At 52.8% G+C, this 22125-nt stretch overlaps 2 protein-coding genes across 11 annotated transcripts in view; one reads left to right on the forward strand and one right to left on the reverse strand.

The window, feature by feature from the left end:
* The window catches only part of AGAP1 (ArfGAP with GTPase domain, ankyrin repeat and PH domain 1), a 555073-nt gene that overhangs the window by 395690 nt on the left and 137258 nt on the right, over positions 1-22125 (reverse strand). The gene's annotated exons all lie outside the window — the stretch shown is intronic.
* On the forward strand, positions 14243-14747 carry LOC132521588 (large ribosomal subunit protein eL21-like). The gene has a single exon (XM_060151216.1). The coding sequence runs from the start codon at positions 14251-14253 to the stop codon at positions 14731-14733; it is 483 nt and encodes a 160-aa protein (XP_060007199.1). The 5' UTR covers positions 14243-14250; the 3' UTR covers positions 14734-14747.

Below are 22125 nucleotides of genomic sequence, written 5' to 3' on the forward strand. Positions count from 1 at the left end.
GTACCACAAAAAAAAAAAAAAAGAAAAGAAAGTAACCCTCTTTTTCCCTTTCACTCCCACCAAATGAAGTGTACCTCTTCAAATTATCTTCATTTGTTAGATAAGGAGAAGCCAAATGATCCTTTCCCAAGCCTCTGGCTGGTACACCCTGGTAATGAAGGAGGGAACAGAGATTCCCATCCTCCAACCTATGAAGCTGATTTCTTTGTAAGCTTTCTGAATCTTCAGATCCATGAGTGATGTTAGAATTGAAAACCAACGTGAAAATGAAATTAACGAGACTATGAGAAAACAAAGGGTCAAGATGCATCTTTGAATTAAAACCAGCCAAATGAATAGATGTGTGCTAAGATTTTTTAAATTACGGGAGCATCTACAGGTTTGTCTTAAGTAAATGAACAGGAGAAAACAAAACTAACAAATGTGAATGCCTACATCAGTGGAAATGTATGAGAAACAGAATGCCTGAGGCTGTAACCTACAAACAAGTAAATATCATCACCACACCACACTGGACTCTAATCTGAGCTGAACAAAACCTAGACTGAAAACGATGGTGGGCAGATGGTACTTTCTCTCAAAATGATGCAAAGACAATAATCGCCCTTCCTTTTGCTAATCTGTTGACCTTAATACCAATTCTGTTCATCACCTGGGATATAACTGCAGCTTGCAGCTGTACATACTTTATCTCAATCGTTGCCCTAATACAAACGTTTTCTTTTACTCACTGTCAGCATTTTAAATAAATATAATTTTTCAAATTACAGAAAATAACAATAGCCTAAAGGCAATTTCCCATGATAAACAAAAACCTCATGCCAAAAAAAGTTAAAAAAAAACAAACCTCCTGAAAACCATAACATCCTTTTTAATGGCTGACAGTGGCATCAGTCATATGGATCTGGCGAACACGAATAATTTTTTTAGGAGTTAACTATAGAAATCCCAACCAACTTGCTGGTGGAGAATCTCCTCTTTTCTACCTGGTAAACTCCTACTGATCCTGCAAGACCCAAATCATTTTACCTCTCTGTGAGGCCTTCATTCACTCCTTCCCCTCTTCAAGGACATTTGCTCCCCTTTTTGTGTCCCCCCCCACAGTCATCTCAGTTCCTCCCATAAACACCTATTACAAGTCTACGTGCCAAGCACAGTGCTCTTAATTCTACAAAAGAAAGAGGAATAGGACGCCCAGGAGGGACTCATTGACTATTAGAATTGGCAGACATGCAAACAAGGTTACTGTTACACATTAGGATTAGTGCTCCGATGGAGGAACAGTCATACCTTCCCCTAAGTATCCCATGAAAGTGTGACTCACAGGAAACTCTCCATCTCCCCCAACAGGCCACCGACCTTGGAAGTCAGGAACTGTGCCCTAGTAAGCCCTAGCTCTCTGCTCCACTGCAGATTACACCACAGAAACTCAAATGTTTGTTAATGCAACAGAACAACAAAAAGACTGAAAATACGAAAAGTGGTACCAGTGCTTTACAGTTGGGTCTTATTCTTCCAAACAGAAGTACTTGATTGTATAACCGACCAGATGGTTGCAGTGGATCCATGTTAAAACTGGAGGATTTCTTTAGCAGATGCACTTTTGAACATCCCTTTGGGGGCAGGATATTCCAAGCCCAGCCAAGCCCAGATCACAAAAGATGCTAATAGGTGACTATGCTGTAATGTGGGCTCCAGCTCAAGAAAATAAATGTGGCAAGACACAGCCTAAGCCTCCAGTGCCTGCTTCGAGGGTCTCTGGCTGAGCAGCGCAGCTCTGTCTGTACCCCAATGGGCTGCTCCAACTCCAGGAAAACAATTCAACCTTACGACTAAAACGATGCGGATTTTCCTAAATTGCTACCTAGAGTCATTTATTCAAAAACAAGACAAAACAAACAAACCCAACATACACAAGTGAATTTCAAAACACTGAGTATGTAATTGGTTCAAACTGTCTCAAATGAAAAACTTTCAGTTACATCCTTTCTTTAAAACCCTGTCTTTCTCAGCAACAAATCAAGTTCAAAAATAAAAATGCATCAAGTTATTTCAGTCATTTCATTTCACTGTTGCTTCTCCTCTTACTGAAAGTTTTTTTTTTACTATAAAACAGTCTATCACCCCACACAAATTGAGTGATACAAATCAACGGAATCAAAAATTAAAGAACAAAGCCACTCATCAAAATGTGCTGTCAAAAATCAGCTGTAAATTAGTCATTTAAAGAGCTAACCTCAGTCTGGGCTATCAATGAATTTATTGCTGTAATCAATCCTCCCAGACAGCAACAGAACACCCTGAACACACGTGCGGCCCTAGACTGGCACTGCCGGCAGCTGGTTCCAAGGATGCCGGCAGCTGGTTTCATCCGTCAGCAGGCTGGCCGGGATGCAGAGGGCCCTCGCCAGAGAGCGACACCCTACAGTGGAATAAATCATTTATGACGCGATCTTTCGCGGTATTACATGATAGTTGTGTCAACAGACTCTGCCCTAATACACGCATATCAGATAACAGGAAACTGCCCTTGATCTGACATAAGGACTCTCTGAAATGTTCTAGGGCTCCCTGATATTGATAGTTCCAAAGCTGACAGGGAGGAGCCACCCTGGAACCTGGGAGGCGACTGTTACACATCACGGTGGGGGGAGAAAGAGGAAGAGCCTCAACAGACCAATAGGGATTAAAAGGTACGAGAGACTCATCCAGGAGCTTTCAATTCTTTCATCCTAATGCCTTGAATTCAGATTATAAGAAAACCACAGCTATGGGATGTGTGAGCCTGTGTGCGTTCTTAAAATAAGACTCTAACCGTCTTGCAAAGGTACCTTGCCTAAGCAAATTAACTCTGAGAGGCCAAGTAAATAATAATAATTCATTCGGTAGTCTTTTAAAGTTATTTTCCTATAGTCAATTCAAACTTTTAACAGCTGAAAGAGTGTAACAAAAGGAAAATTCGCCTGATGACAAATCTTCTCTAAGGTCCTTTATACTCGAAGGATGTCGAATTTTGATACAAAGTGGCTGAGATTTAAAACTAGTGACTGCTCCTCCTAATACATATATATATATATACACATGTGTATATATATATATATATATATATATATATATATATCTCACATTACAGGTCTGCAGCGGCTTACCTGTAACTCTGAAATCCAAACAGGTCTGAAAATGGAAGCTCTGTTCGCAAATGTTTAGCAGCCTCGTGGTGGCAAAGCACATTTATCATACCGAGTGTGAATATCTCCGGCTTTGCTGCATCTTGCTAGTGTCTGATTACAGCGTGCTGCCCGACCTCACGGCCAGTGTCCTGTCACACACACCACTTTACCTTCCTAAAATCCAAATTTTCTAAGTCCTGCAGATCCACCTGGCCCCATGGTTTAAGGCTCTGGGGACCTTCGCTCTATGGACATTCACATGGAGATTGAGCCTAGGTTCCACTGCATCTGAACGTTACCCGAGAGAATTCTACCCTAAATTCAAAACTTCATTTAAATAGCACCTAAAATTTGCATAATCTGTGTCACAGGAAGCAAATATATAAAAAGTAGAAGAGTATGATAAAAATGAGAAGACCCAAAAGCTGTGGGGTGCACCTTTTACTTGTAATAGATACAGGCCTTACAAAAATCCTGAGAACGCTGACATTTCAGGTATTTTAGCCAAAGGCAGGTGAAGGAGGTAGTTTTGTGAGTACCTAGAACTTCGAAGTAAGGCCCTAGAGTTCCAACTGTGTGTTCTGTAACCTAGTTCACAAACATTTGGTTTTTCTACACAACCCACAATGCTGTTATGCTCAGATGAAAGTAATTCCACCCTGAAAAGGAATGGCCACAGGGACAAAGCAACCAAGCATTATTTTAATTATTACTCTTGTTATTATCTTGTACAGCCCTAGAGGGAAAAATTCCCATACACTTCACACCTTTACTACTCCAAATCTACTATCAATCCATTTGACAGGAAAGGAAACATCCAAACCCCAAAGCTTTTAACTTGTATCAACAGCCACCACAATGAAACACATTCTAAGTGCTGTCTGGGCCGGTTACCTCCCCCTCCTGCTGAGGTCCCCCTCCCCCTCCTGGAACCCAGGCAGCTAATGACTATTTGCTACAAAGCCCCTGAGAACAAAGATGCAAGCCTGCCATTAGAGGAAGAACCAGCTGCCTGCGCATCTGAACTTCCACCGAACACAGGTGATGGCAGTGGTAGCTCCGTACAAACCAAGTGTCTCAACAAAACAACTCACATCATTTTTTAATATTTTAAGGGCACGCGGGAAGCGGTTGAGATCATGGTTGGAGTCAAACACGGTGCTTTCTACAGTATTCCAAGGCAGGTTAAAACAAAAGACGTGTGCAGCAAGTTAAACTAGTGCAAGCCCGACGACAGGTAACTTGATGCTACAGAGCCTCCCTGATCAAAAACTTCAGACTTTAACACTACTTGCACATCTGACTGCTTGGTTTCAGATATTTTCTATCATATCCTGAGGCTCAAAGGGAGTGTATTAGAACATGACATCATCTGTCTTCAGTTTACCTTAAAAGTAACTTCAGTGAGGGCAGTGGTTTCTTTGTATTGGCTGGTTTTAATATACGCCCTCGGCGGTCAGCTAACCTGTGAAGTCCGCTAAGGAGGAATACGCTCTCCGGGGCTGGTGGGTTAGCCGCTGAAAAGCTCTGATGAAAAGCCCACATTGCAGTGCTTCAACTATCTCCATCTCTATCAGAAGCAGGGTTCTGGTAATTAGCAGAAGGATCGTTACTAGTGATTTTTCTGTGATGAAATGCCCAAGGGACAATATTCTTAGGCATCCCCCTCACACCCCTCCCCATGAGAAGGACACAACAACCTAGCCTAACACCCTGCCCCCAGCCTCTTTAGGGCGATGCCCAGGCAGCGCGTAGAGAGTTGTGCTGTTTCTGGAGGATTCTGACCCCCAAACAACTACCAGAAGGTCAGCTGATACTTGCAAGAGAGGGTTACCACATCTGCCTCCAGAACCTTCCCTGTTGGAGGTCCAGAGAACTGAGCAGAGTAGAGAACGGAGATTTCAGGATCAGCGTGGGGCTGTGGTTTTCCCTGCCCGTGTGCTCTAATACATTCCTAGGAAACAAGAGTCCTGGCCCAGACGAGCTCTCACCATATGATGCCACTTGGCAGGAAGGCTATGGGCAGAGACCCGTCTCTGACCACTGGAGTGAACCCTCTCTACCAAAGGGTGAGAGCTGCCAAAGCAGCGAGGACACATCACACCACTCACAGATGGTAGTGCCTACAGTGAGACAGAAATTAACCAAGATGAACACCTCCTCTCCTGGCCACGCAGCACCACCTGCGTGGCGGCTTCCGGGACCAAGCCCCAGCTCCCTGCTGCAGCCCACAGGTATCCCAGCCGGCAAGAGCACGGTGCAGCACGAGCTCACGGGCCCGCTTATGGAGAACTGGCTGCGCCAGCATCTGCGGGAGAAAGGCACCGCTTGGCAAGGTGAAGTCTCCCTAGACGGGCTCACAGTGGCTAAAGTGACAGACCCTGAAAGGCACCAACACACGCAGTTGGGAGCAGGGGCAGTCAAGAACTTCCAGAGCTGCGGTATGACTGGGGAAAAACCGCAGTACCGGAGTTCTCTTCCAGCACGGCCACTCGCCGGCTGCTGAGGGCAGGTCCTTTAGCCGTTCCCAAGTCCCGGCGTGTTCTGCCAGGCAGGCCGCTGCGGGGCCCCCGGCCGGTTCCCACCACTGCCCTCCCCTGCCCGGCCGCGCTGCCCACCTCTGCGCGGGGACCCGTCGATGCTCTCGGCGCTGGACGAGTGCGCGTCGGCCGGGGCCCGCCGCAGGCTGCTGAAGTAGCCGCGCGGCCGCGAGGCGCCGCTCCGCGGGGAGGGACCGCCGCCAGTCGCGCCGTCCCTGCGCGCGAAGATACCACTGAAGAAGCGCAGCAGCCTGTGCTCCAACGCCGCGCCGGAGCCCGCGGCCGCCGCCCGCGCGCGCTCCAGCCGCTGCAGGTCGCTGTTGTCCAGCGTGCGGTTCTTGCTCTTGCTGCGCTCCCAGCGCTCCAGGTCCGAGAGCGCGTCGTTCTTGCTGAGCACCTCGCCCACGTCCAGGGTGTTGCGCTTCTCCGAGGCGGGCTGCCCGGAGGCCGCGGGCTCCAGGGCGGCCCCGGGGTCGGCCACGGCCTCGCCGCCCGGAGCCCAGGCCAGGCTCCCGGAGCTGCTGTGGCGCCTCCCGCGTCCCAGGGCCCGGCCCCGCGGCGCCTCGGGCCCGCTCCAGTGCCTGAAGCTGAGGCTGCGCCGCAAGGGCGCGGCTCGAGCCCCCTCCACGTCGGGACTGCCGGGAGCGGGCGAGCCGGTCCCCTCCTCCACTGCCGGGGGGCTGCCGGCCAGGGCCGCGGGCTCCCGGCCGCGTGCGCACGGCCGGAGCCGCCCGAGCTCCAGCTGCCCAGTGCTGCGGGTGCGGAAGGTGCGGAAGTCCCAGGCGCGAGGCCGGCGGCCCTCGGGGTCCTCAGCGCACGCCACCTCCTCCGCCTCCTCCACTAGCCGCCCGGGCGCGTCCGGGGAGCGCGCGGGCCGGGGCCTCCGGGCCGGGCGCGGGTCGGGGCCGCCGGGGCCCGGCGCGCCTAGATGCTCCTTCCTGACCATGGTCACGGAGATGCGGTAGACGGTCTTCTTGGGGGGCGTCCCGCGCGGCATCGCGTCCGCGGGCGGAGACGCGGGTTCGCCGCTGTCGTCCAGCAGGTACATGTCTCCCGGGACCGCGGCCGCTGCGCCGCCCGCCGGGGCTCCGCCGCATCCAGCGCGCCGCGGGCCGGGCCGCACGGTCGGGGCGGTCGCCGCGCGCGGCGGCGGGGAGGGCGGGCGCGCCCGGACAGGGTCCACGCCCCCGGCTCGCCGCGAGGGCCGCGCTCAGGCTGCGGGAACGGCGCCCCTGGCGCCCGCCGGCCCGTGCGCCGCGCGGCCCGAGTGCGGGGGTCCGGGCCCGGGGCGCCGAGCCATGGGCCGGCGGGGCCGGGCGGGCGGACGGTCAGGCGTGGGGACTGTCTCGCCGGCAGGTGCGGTCGCGGCGCGCAAGACCCGTGGCGGGCGACGGCGCCCGCGGCTTCATTGTCTACGGCGCGGGGCCCGCTCTCATCCTCGGGCCTTTTCTGCACAGTTCGGCGGCTCCGCAGCCTCCGCCACTACGTGGGTTCGGGACGCGCGGGCAGCTGCGCCGGCCGCGGGCGAGGGTCTGGCGGGCGGCGGTTTAAAATGGAAATGCGCGCCGGAGCGGGGCGGGGCGGGCAGGGGCAGAGGGGCAGGGGCAGACGGGCAGGGACCGCGGGCCGCGCGCCCAGCCCGGCTGCCGAGTCCCGGGAGCGCGGCGGCGGCGGCGGCGGGCGCGCGGCTCGGCGGCCAGGCCTAAGCGCCGGGATGGATAGCCGCCGCCGCGCGGACCGGAGCCTCCGGGGGATTGGCGGGGTGGCGGGGGGCAGGAGCGGGGGAGGGGGCTTGCGCCCGCCTGAACCGACACTCCGGGGCTTGGCTTGCAAAAGCAAACAGAACATGGAGCATCTCTCACCTGCGGAAGGTTTATAGGAAGAACCTCTCCTCATCAAGGAGCTTTGAAGGAGCGACTCAAAAGGTTTGTTTTCAAAAGCAAGGTATCTTAGGTACTTGTTGCCCTAACTACAGAGGAGCAAGTGCACCCCCAGGAAGGAGAGAACAAAGAAGGGCCCAGGAAGGCACCATCCGGCGATGGGGGTGCGGTTCACACCAGGGCCCTCCAAGTGAAGGACGGCGCAGTTTCACTCCTAGAATGATATTTTGGAGTATTTTTCCAACGGGTGGGGAAAAACTCCTGACAGGCAGGCATTTGCTGTCTTGGATAACAGGCCAGAGAATACAGTGGCTAAGAGCAGAAGAAAGAAGGCTGCCTGTCCCAGCCCTGCTTGTCCATTTCCTTCCTAGAGGGCTCAGTTTTTACACCTGTCAAGTGGGGATGGAAAAGAAATACAAAAACAAAAACCCAGTACCTAAACGCTGAGCGTTCTTGTGAGGACTGAATTAGCTGAGACTATGTGCAGGCATTCTGTGTTAAGTGCTAAATATTTACCATTAGTAATTTTTTTTAATCAACAGGTTGTTTTTGTTTTTAAATATTTATTTATTTTGGCTGCACTGGGTCTTAGTTGCAGCATGCAGGATCTTTTAGATGCGGCATGTGGGATCTAGTTCCCCAACCAGGGATTGAAACTGGGCCCCCTGCATTGGGAGCGCAGAGTCTTGGCCGCTGGACCACCAGGGAAGTCCCTTTACCACTAATATTTAGTGTTGATTTTTCTCCCATCATTTTCCCACCAGCTACATCTTGGCACTGCAGATACTGGTTCTTCATATTCTCTGATGCAGCACTATATTCACACGTACTTGATCAACACATTAGTTCTTCATGATGTCCTGAACATAGATCTCTCTGTTTAAAAGCTTCAGAAGGAAAATGTGGTAAAGACAACGTCCACTCATCAAGCCGGATGCTTTTACAGCCTTTTCTAGGCCTGGAAATGCCAAAGGCTGAGAGGCTGTTTCTAAGAAAAGTGCTCGAGGCCAGGCCAGGTGTGACGCTGGGATTAGACAGCTGTTCGCAAGTGCTGATTTCCCTTCTTTAATCTCTTAACAAGTAATTATGGGGCAACTATTGTGTTTGTGGCACTGAAAAGGACACGAAGATGAATCGTGAGGTCTCTTACAAAGGAGGTTATAACCTAGGAGATCTGGATTTGACCTCAGAGTGAAATGAAATATTTGGATTTGATGAAATAAACCAAAAGGTGGTTGAGTTTATTTTTAAAAAGAAACTTTGTGGCATACAGGATTTTTAGGGCAGTGAAAATACCCTGTATGATATCATAATGATGGATATGTGTCATTACACATTTGTCCAAACCTATAGAACGTGCAGCACTAAAAGTGAACCCTAATGCACACGATGGACTTCAGCTGAGGATGACGTGTCAGTGTAGGTTCATCAGTTGTAACAAATGTACCACTCTGGCGGGGTATGTTGATGGTCCAGGATGCTCTGCATGTACTGGGGGGTGGGGCGGGGGGGAGGATGTGGGAATTCTCTGTACCTTCTTTTCAATATTGCTATGAACCAAAAACTAAAAAATAAGGATTATTTTTTTTAAGTACTTTAAAACACACTTGACCACCCTCGGCTCCACCTGGACACAAAATTGCCACTGTCACAGGCTCACAAGCTCCATCCACCTGCTCTTGGCACTAAAGGATTCAGGACTGTGTCTCTCACATGTCCTCACTGCAAAGATGGGGACCCCAGGACAGATCAGTCTTACCTTTTGAGTTTCAATAAAAAGCCCCCTTTGATAAGACACACAGATCACCAACTTCTAGAGCTAGAGCCAGGCAGTAATCATCATCTATCAGAATGAGGTTTCTAGAACCCACAGGTTAGGGGAGTGTAAAGGCTCAGAGAGGGTGTGTGCTTTCTCCAAGGCTACACAGCTCATGGCTGAGAGCTAAACCTGGGGTCACACTGCCTGTGCCCATTTCCATGCTTCAACGTCATTTCTTTTGTCAGCGTTCTGCTTTGTGGACATCAGAGAGAGAAACAAATGTGTGACTATTACTGCATTTGACACTAATTGAACACAAATGATATCTCAGCAAGTTTTCACTTATTCCTTTTTCCTTTTGTTCATTTATTCATCAAACATATATATTGAGCATCTACTGTGGCACTCCGCAGTGAGAAGGCAGAGTCTCTCTGTCCTCCGAGAAGTCACAAACCTGTGAAAGACGCTGCAGTTCTCAAGGCCAAGTGACGTAACACACAAAGACAGACAGGAGGATGAAAGGGTGGTACAGGGCAGGGCCCAGCATGGTCTGATGGACGAGCACCCAAAGAGACAGTAAAAGCCTCCAATCTTACAGCTGTCGAGACTTAAAGGTCCACCAGGGTCTATAAGCAGAGAAACTGAAATTCAGCAATGCAGAGAGACCAGGATCTCTGTTAGGACCAGAATCCAAGGCCCTAACTTAGCCTGGCATCCATTCTCACTAGTATTTGAGACCATGGCAACTTCCAAACATTGAGACGAATTTTAATATGAAATCAGCTGCCCCATAAGATATAAAATACATCTTGTTATCGTGGGCATTCACAGAGCCCAAGGAGGGGAAACAGCATTTCTTTTTTTTTTTTTTTTTGCAGTACGCGGGCCTCTCACTGTTGTGGCCTCTCCCGTTGCGGAGCACAGCACAGGTTCAGCGGCCATGGCTCACGGGCCCAGCCGCTCTGCGGCATGTGGGATCTTCCTGGACTGGGGCACGAACCCGTGTCCCCTGCATCGGCAGGCGGACTCTCAACCACTGCGCCACCAGGGAAGCCCAAAACAGCAATTCTTCAGAACTCAAATACTGAACCGTGAGGGTCCTTCCAATCACTCCGCGGCTGTCTGGAATCCAGCCCGGGTTTTGCACTTTGCCGCCCGAAGATGCAGGCTGCAGAGTAGAAGATTCCATTCTATCCACCTTAGATAACTTGGAATCTTCGATGACACTGAACGAGGAGACCTCTTTCTGCTACAGCCGGTGTTGTTCACTATCTTCCAGCGCTTTCTGCCTCACAAGTAGCACCCATTTTCCATACCAATCCTAACGATTCCGTGTGAGGCCCGATCGTCTGCACTGAAAAACCTGGGAGAATGGCCTCTCCCTACTGCCCTGGATACATGGGCTCTTCCGATGCAAAGAAGACAGAGAGAGGCTCGGCCAGAACCTGCCCCTCCAAAATAGAAATCCTTTCTCACAGCCAGACCTGCCTTTGAAAAATAAAAAATAATCATACTATATGTGTTCAGGTGGGTAGGACTGCTTTATCTTCCTGTTGCTTTGGAAAGCAGCCCTGCTAGACCATTACCTCTTGCATTTTTCCATGCCATGGAGTATATCTGTATCACCATTTTGGCTTTAAAAAAAAAAAAAAAGAACGGAAGACTGTAGTGGAGCTCACTGCCACATCAAAACCGCGCAGCCGGCAGGCAAGCAGGCAAAGCCTTGGCACTGCAGAGATGCCAACGTCAGAAAGGGAAGGACCACATGGGGGGTCCAGGAGAGGGGGCCGGCCCTACCTACGCCCTCATCACCTCGGCAGCTGGCTTCCCTCCCCCAGCCTCAAGTTTATGAGATCCTTTGGCCACCCTCCCACAACTTCCCTGTCCCGGGCCATTTCTAGCTGCCCGTAAATTAAACATCCTGCGTGAAAATACTACTTTGCAAGCTTTCCTAGAGCTGATCAGCCTTGTTTAAAGGAAACCCCTGGTAGTCAGCAGAGCCATCTGTTCCACAAGCTGACTTTCCAAGCAGCAGAACGTGCCAGCCAGGCATCACATTTACAGTATCCTGGCAGAACCACATCTGCGGGCAACAGAAACCTGCAACCCGCTGACCGTGCCCCGGCCTCCGCACACCCGCCCCAGGAGCCATCAAAGGATCCCTCCTCCTGTCACGGGACATGGGACAGCCTCTTTTCTGGCATCAGGTTGACCGACAGATACAAATAGGAAGCAAGGAAAGACATGTATGTTTTCCTAACAATTTCATATTTTACCTTTTGGCAGAAGACTCGAGTCAGACCCTTGCGGGAGGAAGGGTTTCTGACCTAAGATCTACTGTGATGCTCAGCTTCTGCAATCACCCTGCCTGGGCTGAACTCATCAGGGGCCCCATTTTCCCTCATTTTATAAACTGCAGGTTCAAGTGGAACTCAAGTGAGAGGCCCTTGAGTCACAGAAGGACAAGGCACGTGCTCAGTCCCTGGGGCGAGGGCATTCAGCAGAAGAAAGACCACAGGGCGCCTCTGAGCACCTACGTCTTAGCGGCATTCTTCCTCAATGACCGACAGCAATGCGGTCACTGCCAGCCAAACGACGGGACCGTGGGATGTGTACGGAAGCACAGACATCGCAAGGCAGCGCCTGTGCTCCACACGCTTCAGTTTTAACAGGAAGCCCCAAGGTGCGGCCTCAACAGGCAAGACAGCCACACTCCAGGCGTGAGAGTGAGGAAACCGGGTCAGCAGCTACTGATCACAACTGAACTTGGTGTGACCTTAGAAGAAAGGGTTTTCTCAATCCACTGCCCGTCCGAAGGCATCCTCAGATCTGAGAATCAGGCAGTTTTGTCCCCATGGAAGCCAGACAGCTGGGTGCCCCTACAGGTGGGCCGGGGCAGAGGAGGGGCCGGAGACCCACGCACCCACCCTCAGCAGTAGCTCAGGTCCAGCTCAGGATCCTGCCAGCAAAGGTTTCTCTGGGGGGGCCCTCCTGCGGATTCCAGGTGACAGGTGATCGCTACCAGATGCCGGCGGTCGGCACCACACCTGTGCGGGGCAGCAGCGTGGGCGCTCACACTTGACTTGCAGACGATTTCATGTCGAAGGTGAGTCAGGAACAAACACCCTGACAGTCGGTGGACCTCTGACAGCGGGGGTTGACAAGTGTCACAAATAACCACCAACCAGAAGAAAGTGTTACATGTGGTAAGAAGAAGGTGGGGAAGAGGAAGGCAGAAGATTATTATTTCTACCTGAAACACTCAAAAAAAAAAAAAGGTTTCCGAAAGGGAAGCGGTATCTGGCCTTCATCCAGAGCAGGGTGTGTCCACCGCAGCGCTCTGGGCTTTCTGGGCATCGTAGGGTGTTCAGTTAGCAGCATCGCTGGCCTCTGCCCACTAGATGCTAGGAGCACCACCCCCCCTCCCCGGTTCGGCAGATACCGGCAAGTATCTCCTGAAGGCAAAATGCCTCGGGCAGGTCCAAAGGCACTGGCGAGACACACCCACGTGAAAAGGGGACTAGGGGTTCCCGTCTTCTCAGCTTTTCATTTTACCATTTTAATAATTCAGCCAGTCCTGCCTGCCTCTGGTTGTAGTAATGGAAAGTTCCAGACACTCTCTCTAAAAAAAAGAGAAGCAATGATTTCCTGTAGTCCTTCCCCAGATCCGAAGAACAGCACGAGTTACAGAGGAGGCCACGACTGGTCCTCACTCTGTGACAGACACGTCATCAGTTACAATTAGTTAAAATGAATAAGTATTATGGATGTGACTAAAACGCTGGAAAGGAAAAAACTGAAGTTCTGCCCTACCTTAATTATTTAAAATCCAAAGCAATGTTGTATTATTTTTAATCAGAAAATGTCCAAAGCAAGATGCTTGGAGGCTTGGACCCAGGACTGCCTTCCAGCACTGCCCAGGTGTGGACAGAGCACCTGAGGGCACGTGGGATCTCAGCTCCCGCCACGAGCCCCTGCAGGGACTTGTGCGCAGGCCTGACGGGCCACAGACCAAGGGCTGGAGGTACTTTGTCACACGGTCCGCTCCTGCCTTAGCTCAGGGTGATATCACTCCATCCTTTGCAAATGGGAACTGCTGTTTAAATTACAGAAAGCTAGAGCTGGAAGAGATTTTAATTTGACCCATTTCACAGATACAGCAGCGGACTCCACGGGAAGCCACCTGCCCGAGGCCAAAGGGGAAGAGCAGAGGAGAGGGCCGTCCACACAGCTGGAACAGGAGCCCCTAGGAAACCTCAGAGCCACTTCAGCAGCGCAGTGAGGAGCAGTCCTGATTTCAGAAGGATGCTCCCTGTCAGTTACAAATAGATTCTCACTCCCCAATACAGGAATGTGTCAGAAACATCTTCCTGGGCTTCCTTGCTAAGTGTCAGGCAAAAGTGACTTAAGATGCTGATAGAATGGAAGCCAAGCCTCCTCCCTGTCACTTTATGGAAACAAATGCCAACACCCCATGGAGTGACAACCAGAGCAGCTCCCACCTACGGTCACCCTTGCGATGCCAGATACTGCGCTGCAGCCGGGGCTCCCCGCAAGGATGCTCCCCTTTTCCGGCCTCCAGCTCTCTGTGGCAGTTCAGCTGATGAGTCAGAAGGATTTAATCAAGGGCAACACACAACTCTGCACCTGTCCCCTGAACAGCTGCAAAGAGGCTCTGGAATTTGTGTGGAGAAAACCCAAGGAACTCCTACAGATTACCTAATCCTCCCAGCCTTCGAGTGCATGAGGGGCCGAGGGGCTGGGCTGATCTGGTAACATTTTCCTCTGCAGGATCCACCAGAAGGGATTCCCCTAACAATAAAATCTGCCCAATCGTCGACAATCAAAACCCAGGGAAGAGCCTTTCAGCCGGAACTGCCATCTTCCAGTAATTCGCCAAAATGACCAACACAAAGGGAAAGAGGAGGGGCACCGGCTACACGTTCTCTAGGCCTTTTAGAAAACATGGAGTTGTTCCTTTGGCCACATACATGCGAATCTACAAGAAAGGTGATAATGTAGATATCACGGGAATGGGCACTGTTCAAAAAGGAATGCCCCACAAATGTTACCGCGGCAAAACTGGGAGAGTCTGCAATGTTACCCAGCATGCTGTTGGCATCACTGTAAACAAACAAGTTAAGGGCAAGATTCTTGCCAAGAGAATTCATGTGCATATCGAGCCTATTAAGCGCTCTAAGAGCCGAGACAGCTTCCTGAAACGGGTGAAGGAAAATGATGAGAAAAAGAAGGAAGCCAAAGAGAAAGGGACTTGGGTTCAGCTGAAGCGCCAGCCTGCTCCACCCAGAGAAGCACACTTCATGAGAACCAACGGAAAGGAGCCTGAACTGTTGGAGCCCATTCCCTATGAATTCATGGCATGATGGGTGTAAAAGAAAATAAAAGACCTGGACTGTAAAAAAACAAAAAACAAACACAGGGAAGAGTCTGATACGGACCCTCCTAACAGCCTGTGGAGTAAAAACAAAATACCAGGAGCTGTCGAAGAGCAGCCACCTAAGTGTGTGTGACGACAGCCGGACGTTTTCCAGGCTGGTCTTTAGATCCACGACCCCCAAGATGCGTAAAATCCAGAACTTCTGTGGAACTAACGATCGAGTACACAAATAATGCCGTGGGAATTATTATCTGCACTGTTAACAGAGCTCACCGTCAGGAAGAGCCTGTTTGAACACGAGTTATCACTACTGCATCCTGTGTGGGATCTGACTGCAGAGATATCTGGAAATCTTTCATCTGTGCCCCGGGGACTTGAAGGTTTGATATATTTTTCTCTAAGGGCTGAAAACAGCATGTGAAGATGCCTGTTCGAAGCCCAAATCCCCCCTCTGCCCCAAATCCGCAGCGGGAGACAGGTGACCAGCCTCCTGCCTTCGTTAGCCAATGTGTCACCAGCTCCGTGGTCCCCAGGCTCGGAGGATAAATGCTCCACGGCGGCTGATGGCAGCAGCCAGCCCCTTGGTAGTTACAGTTTGCATTAGAGCTCTGGGGACAGAAGACAAGTGGGTCGCCGGGATGAGTTCTGACGCAGTAAGATGGAATAGAACATCTACGTCTTCTCCTCATCTGCTTGCCACACACTGGTCGTCATCAGCCAGTGCACAAGCAGGGGCGAGGGGTGAGGGGTTCCTGGAGCAGGAAGGTGGGAAGACAGGGGGGCGCAGGGGGAAGGCAAAGCTGGGTCTCTAGCCCAGACAACTAGGGCAGCTCTGAGCTTCTTCACCTAGTTACGGTGGTGTCCTACGCTTGCCTCCTTTCAAAAATCACCACCAACCCCAGGCATGAAAAAGGATGGACCGAGGGGGGAATGATAAATAAAGCGGCCACGGCCAAACAACCCACAGGACTCACAATCTTTACTGACTCTCCCCTCCAGCGTCATCGCTGTTCCCCCAGGAGCGCTGCTAACACTTCTGTGATCTACCTGGCAATGAACCAGCACAAGACTTTCCAAATTTGGAAAAGGAGGTGCGTGACGCCTAACCTGCCAGCTCTGGGCACCACCGTGGGCGGATCTAGGGCAGCCTGAAAAGCCTCTGAACTACAAAGTCATATAACCACCTAAGACATGACTAGTTGGCTCCGCAACAGGTGATGGCGGAGCTGGGGTTCAGGTGCCATCCCTGGGTCCCTCTTCTCCTGTCACTCTGTCACAGCCACTCCACCCCAAGGGGGGCGGCCGGGAGAACCAGGGCACACACACCTGCCTCCTCAGCCCCAGTGGCCTTGTCCTTCACTGGCTTCCAGAGGCTCCTCCCACGGCCACACCCAGAGCTAGCGCTGTCCTACCATCCTCGTCTCCAACAGCTGTTCCTCTGCCCACAGCCCTCCATGCCGGCCAGCCTCTCCTTCCAGAACTGCGCCAAAGCGGTTATTTTAATGGAGCCTCTCCTTCCCAATCCTTCAGATCCTTCTGTATCCGGCAAAGGCCGAGACCTCTCATTGTCTACACCAGCCACGACCCTCCCAGCCCCGGGTGCCTCGGAGAACCCTGCTCCTGCACTCCCCACAAAGCTGCGTCCATCCAAACTCCACCCCACTGGACCGACGCTGCTCACAAGGTGTCCACGGCCCGGCAGCACGTGGCGCCCACCCGACCCTCTGCATCTCCAGGAGGCTCTCGTGCAAGCTCAAGCGTGGAGGCACCGGGCCCACTGCAGATGCTCGCACAGCAGGAAGGGCTAGATGCCAGCATCCTGCAGCCCTGGGCTCCCACCCACCCTCCCCATTCCAACTTTCCGGGCCGACCGCCTTCCCTGAGAACGCCAGGGCACCAGGCCCTCTTACGAAGACTTCGGGCCAGCGTTCAGGGCGGCCTCACTCTTGACCCTCACAACCACACCCACGTCTCCCGCTCAGAGTTGGCAAACGGACCCTGTACCATCCATCACAATCGTGTCCTCTCCTTCGGCCAGGCCAGCCCATGAAAATGCTCAATTATCTCCCATTTAATAAGAAACAGGAACAAGAGCCTCTCCTCCATCTGCGTGCCCTTGGCCTCTGCCAACGTCCTCCCAACTCTCCTTCCTCCCTCCATTTCCCCATCCTCTTCATCCTCCCCCGGATTCCCAGAGCAGGCGGGCCTGGCTGCCCCACGCCCCGGCTTAGCCCGCTCTCGGGCAACCATCCTTTCTGCTGTGATCAGACTTTTAGGGCACAGTTCCGCTCAGACCCCCAGAGACCCGTGTCACCTGCAGAGGAAAATGCCCACTCCTGCACTGGTGCCCCAGGCCCCAGGCAGCCCCCACTCGCACCTGCAGTATACAGCCACCGGGGTGCTAGACCCCAAGGCCAGAATGATGCAAACCCCGTGTGACTTCGGGAAAGTGACCTAGAGTCTCTGCACCCAGTCTCACTTATGCAGTAAGGTGATATAATCACAGGGCAGATGTGGCGACCAAATGTGATGAAACCACAGGGCAGACGTGACGGCCAAATGTGATGTGAAGCACCGGCCCCAGTGCCTAGAGCAAGCGTGTGTCGTCTGCATCCCCAGAGTCTTCCCTGTAACCCATCAAACTGCTTCCTAGTCCAGACTCACCCCCCCCCACCCAGTCTCACCACTGCCTCCTGCTGGGGCTGCAGGGTCAGCTACCTCCTCCCATCGCTGGGGCCCGGGCTCAGGTGTCTGTGTGTGGCTTCCCCGCCACACACACCTGTGCACACCCCTTCTGGGTATCCATCACCCTGCTCTGACCTGACATTCGCCACTTACGTAACCACCTCCCCCAGAAGATCAGGGTTCTTGACATGGGGCCACCAACTTCACCGCTAAACCCCAGCCCTTACCAGCGTTCTGCTTAAGAAACGCTGCCTGATGGTTCACTTGATCAACCCTGGTGGCTGATCCAAGCTGAGTCCCGGAGGGGAGCAGCAGTGCCTTGGTCGGTCGTATTACAGATAACGGCAGACGTCAGCTGAGTTGCTGGCCCCGCCCCACTCTGGGATGCCCCAGTTTATACAGCTACACCGCAGGGCCACCCAACCCCCTCAGAGTTTATCTACAAAGTCTCCAGCGATTAGGGAAAGACACGGCGAACAGGGTGATTCATTTCTTCCCCTGGCCACAGACCGCCTCAGCTGCAGCTGATCTTGGGTGGCTGCCCCCCCCACCCCGAGCAAAGGTGCCCCTCCCTTGGTGGAAAACAGGCAAACGTGATGGGGGGGTGAGTTCCCAGAGCCTGACTGCCTGCGGGGAGTCCCCCCCCCCCCCGCAGCAGAAGCTGCATTTTAGGGAGGGGAGTGCTGGTCAGAGGGCAGACAGCCTGGAGCCTGGAGAAGGCCTTCCTTGGAGGGATCCCCTGGTAGGGCGCCTCCTTCCCCGCCCACCCCTCGGGCCTGGGCCACACCTACTATGCAAAAGGAGGCGGGAGGGGATTCGCCCAGGGGTCCCCAGCCAGCGCGGGATGGGGGTGGTCAGCGGGGATTCCGCATACAGGGGCTCCTCGCCCAGCACTGGGCGTTTCCTGAGATAGAAGGAAATGCAGGCTACTGAGCCAGGTGCTTAGAACACCCTCGAAGAAATACAACGCCTGAAGTAACTTAGAACTCTTTAAAGGGAGGCCACTAATGGGACCTCCCCCGGAGTTAATGCAAGGATCCAAAGGCTCTGGGCACCGGGCACTTCAGAAGTTCTCAAAATAATGGTTTTCGGACTTCCCTGGTGGCGCAGTGGTTGAGAATCCGCCTGCCGATGCAGGGGACACGGGTTCGTGCCCCGGTCCAGGAAGATCCCACATGCCGCGGAGCGGCTGGGCCCCTGAGCCGTGGCCGCTGAGCCTGCGCGTCCGGAGCCTGTGCTCCACAACGGGAGAGGCCACAACAGTGAGAGGCCCGCGTACCGGAAAAAAAAAAAAATAATAATGGTTTTCCTCACTTTTCAGATGGCACATTCAGGGAAGCCGCCGGGAGCTGTGGAGGACCCACAGGGATGGCCACTCTGCAAATACCTCATCGCTGCACCCAAGCCGTCCGAGAATCTCCAGAGAAGCGGCAGCTGTCACTGGACATCTCTGGGTGCAAAGAACGGTGACCTAGGCAGCAGAATGTTCATGCAAAAGACCTTTTTCCCAGGAAGACTGCTCTATGGAATTACAAGTTCACACCCCAGGAAATTCAATACTTGAGACGGCCATCCACAAAAACCACCGGCACACACCAGTCCCCTGGAACTTGCCAGCGTTCACAGGCTGTCATCAAGCGAAGGGATGAACCGGGGCCTGCAGCCTGCTCACGCCACCTCCCCCAGGCTGTCGTGCAGGGGCCTGGCCCACTTCCTGCGGCCAGGCCAGGGGCGGGTCTCACTCGTGGCCAAGAATGAAGGGCCGCAGTGTGGCCATCCTTTGTAAGCCACACATGCAACGCGCTTTCAGTTTACCCACTCCCTTCCAGACAAGATGTAAAAAGGTATTTTACATCGATCGAAGATTCCCAGTTCCAAAGCCTACTGTGTGCGGCTCCGTCCTCCCAGAGGCTTAACCTTTGAGGCTTCGAAGACACCAGGCCACCAGCAGGGCAGGCAGGCCCACCCCCAAGCCAGCCCTTCTAGCACTTCCACCCAGACCCCCAAGGGGCCCGCTCCCCACCCGCCTGCAGCCCAGGCCTCCCCTCAGGGGGCCCGCAGGCTCAGCCAGAGCAGCCCTGGGCTCCTCTTGCCGAAGTGGCCATGGCCAAGGCCAAGGCTGGAGGAGGGCAGGCCACGGCCAGGCTCAGCCAGAGGCCCTTCACAGACGCTTTGACACAGTTCATCCATTTTATTCCCCCAATGCCCCGATGAGGTGGGCACTGCTATTATCCCTAATTTTACAGACTTGGAAAGTAACTCACAGAGGGGTTGAAAAGGTGCCCTGGATCTCATTCCCGGTGTGCCCTGCCCCGACACCCTCCCCAAAGCACCGACTGCACCCAAGGGGTGAGGCCGAGCCCACAGAGGAAGGCTGGACTGGAAGTCAGGGTGGGGAGACAGGGTGAGAGTGCTTTGTGGAAGAGAGTCAGGGAACTTCATTTTGCTGTTGCAGGTGGTGCTGGGTAAAGAGGTAACAGACTTCGGAAGCAGGTAGGCAGAGGAAGTGACACACACACACACACACACACGCGCGCCCCCCACACACACACACACACACACGCACGCACACGCACGCGCGCGCGCGCGCGCCCCTCACCCGGCTCCATGCGATGGGAAACTGAGAGTTCAAGGCAGCCTGGGGTAAAACAGGCTCCCATTTCACTTGAACCTCTAGGGACAAGGTACCAGTCCAGGGGTCAAGATTATCCCCAAATCCCTCCCTCAGGGCTGAGCAAAGCCCTAGGCTCCCTCCCCTTCCCCGTACAGGCTTTGAGAGGGCCTCAGCCTCCAGCCAGATTCCAGGGCAACCCTCCCAGGAAAACCTAACGGCCCCAAATCACCAACCCACTGCCCAGTCCACCTGCTGAGCCCGCCCCCTCCAGGAAAGCCCCCTCCGGCCCCCCTGAAACCTGCCCCCTGCCCCCCACCCTGTGTGCCCCCAGGGCCCTGTCACCCCTGGTCCCAGCCCCTGACCTCAACCCTGGAAGGCAGCAAGCAAGTCTGTCAATTGCAGTCCTCCCTTCCCTAAAGAGGAAGTACTCACTTACGAAGCCATAAATTCTTAGCATCAGACATACTCCGCATACAATTAGATCAGGACCACGGCATGGGCATCAGGAAAACTGCCCATCCCCCAGGGGATCCAGACCTTTCGCGGTTTCGTCAACTCAGCTCCTCCAAGGGTTATATTAGCAGCGTTATTTCTAAAGCAAAATCTCGTCATTTCTAGTAACGGAAGAGATTTATTTTGCTAACAGAAAACGGTGTGCAGAGAGAAGCAGAAATGATTTCCAAAAGGATTAAAAAGGGTAAAGGAAAATGTCCACAAATGATTAATTGGCTACCAAGGTTTTAATGACCTTGCTGACCAAGACCAACAGTTTGACGTTCATAATGGCGTTTGAAACATCACTGCACTTGTCTGCTTGGGCTGCTGTCACAAAGTATCACAGACTCAGGGGTTTAAACCCCAGAAATCGTGTTTTCTCGCAGCTCTGGAGGTGAAAAGCCTGAAGTCAAGGTGTCGGCAGGGGTGAGTTCCCCCTCCATGGCTTGTAGGTGGTGTTTTCTCCCTGTGTCTCCACATCGGCTTCCCTCTGTACCTGTGTCCTAATCTCCTCTTGTAATATAGGACGCCTGTCTTATTAGATTAGGGTCCATCTTAGTGCCCTTATTTTAACTTAATAACCTCTTTAAAGGCCCTGTCTCCAAATACAGTCATAGTGTGAGGTACTGGGGGTTAGGGCTTCACAGCTCATGGCATCTTCCAGATGGCATCATGGTTTAACCAATAACAACAAAACTTCTTAAAGGAAGGGGTGCATTCAATATCTAATAGTCCCATTTGGATTTACAAAAGGCATTTTTTGCAGTAAAAACTCAAAGCAAGCCCGACATCAACAAGGTGCTGCCATGCTCAGCTCAGCTCCCGAGCTCCCCAGGCCCCAACGGGAGTAACAGTCACTAGTCGGTGAAACTCAGGACAGAGAGAAACTCAGCTTTTTCTGGAGGAAGCCGAGTCTCACCCCCCGCCAGGCTCACTGCCATCCTCTCGGGGAAACCTGGAAAATTCACAGCACATGTGTGGGCTGGGATCAGTCTTCACTCTCATTTCTACCTTGTCATGGACGTTACTGGATTCATTGAAAACCAGGCGTGTCTTGCTCAAATATTAAACCAAAACCCATGTGTATGGTCAGCAGTTTCAACTAAAGATCCCTGGCACACAGCGGAATGCAATGCTTCTTTTCCTTTGTAGCTCTTATGTTCAGACTGCGTTGTTCGCTAGGCATAAAGCAAGATTTTAGGCTTAAAAGTCAGTTCTTTCTTTTTTTAAAGTAGCCCTAAGAACAAGTGCGTGAGGACTGTCCGGCCAAAGAGGTGTGTCACGTTCAAACCCGAGCCTCCGCAGTGGTACTAAGGCGCCAGGATAAATGAAAGCAATATTCTCTCCCGCCTGGTGTCCCCATCAGCCAGCAGCAGGCATGACCTACCCCCCAGGCCAGTGGGAAGGGGCTGTGGTCTGGCGGTAAAGGACGACTCCTGTGTCCTCACAGGGAGGGGGACATGCAGTGGACGGCCTTCCCAGACAAGACGCTTTCTTCCCTTGTCTGATTGAGCCTGTGCAGCCCCGCTAGTTACTTACTGGGAGGCTCAAAGCCCCAACCGCCTTGCCTTCCTCTGCACTGCC

Source organism: Lagenorhynchus albirostris, chromosome 6 (genome assembly GCF_949774975.1).
Source record: "Lagenorhynchus albirostris chromosome 6, mLagAlb1.1, whole genome shotgun sequence".
NCBI lineage: Eukaryota > Metazoa > Chordata > Mammalia > Artiodactyla > Delphinidae > Lagenorhynchus > Lagenorhynchus albirostris.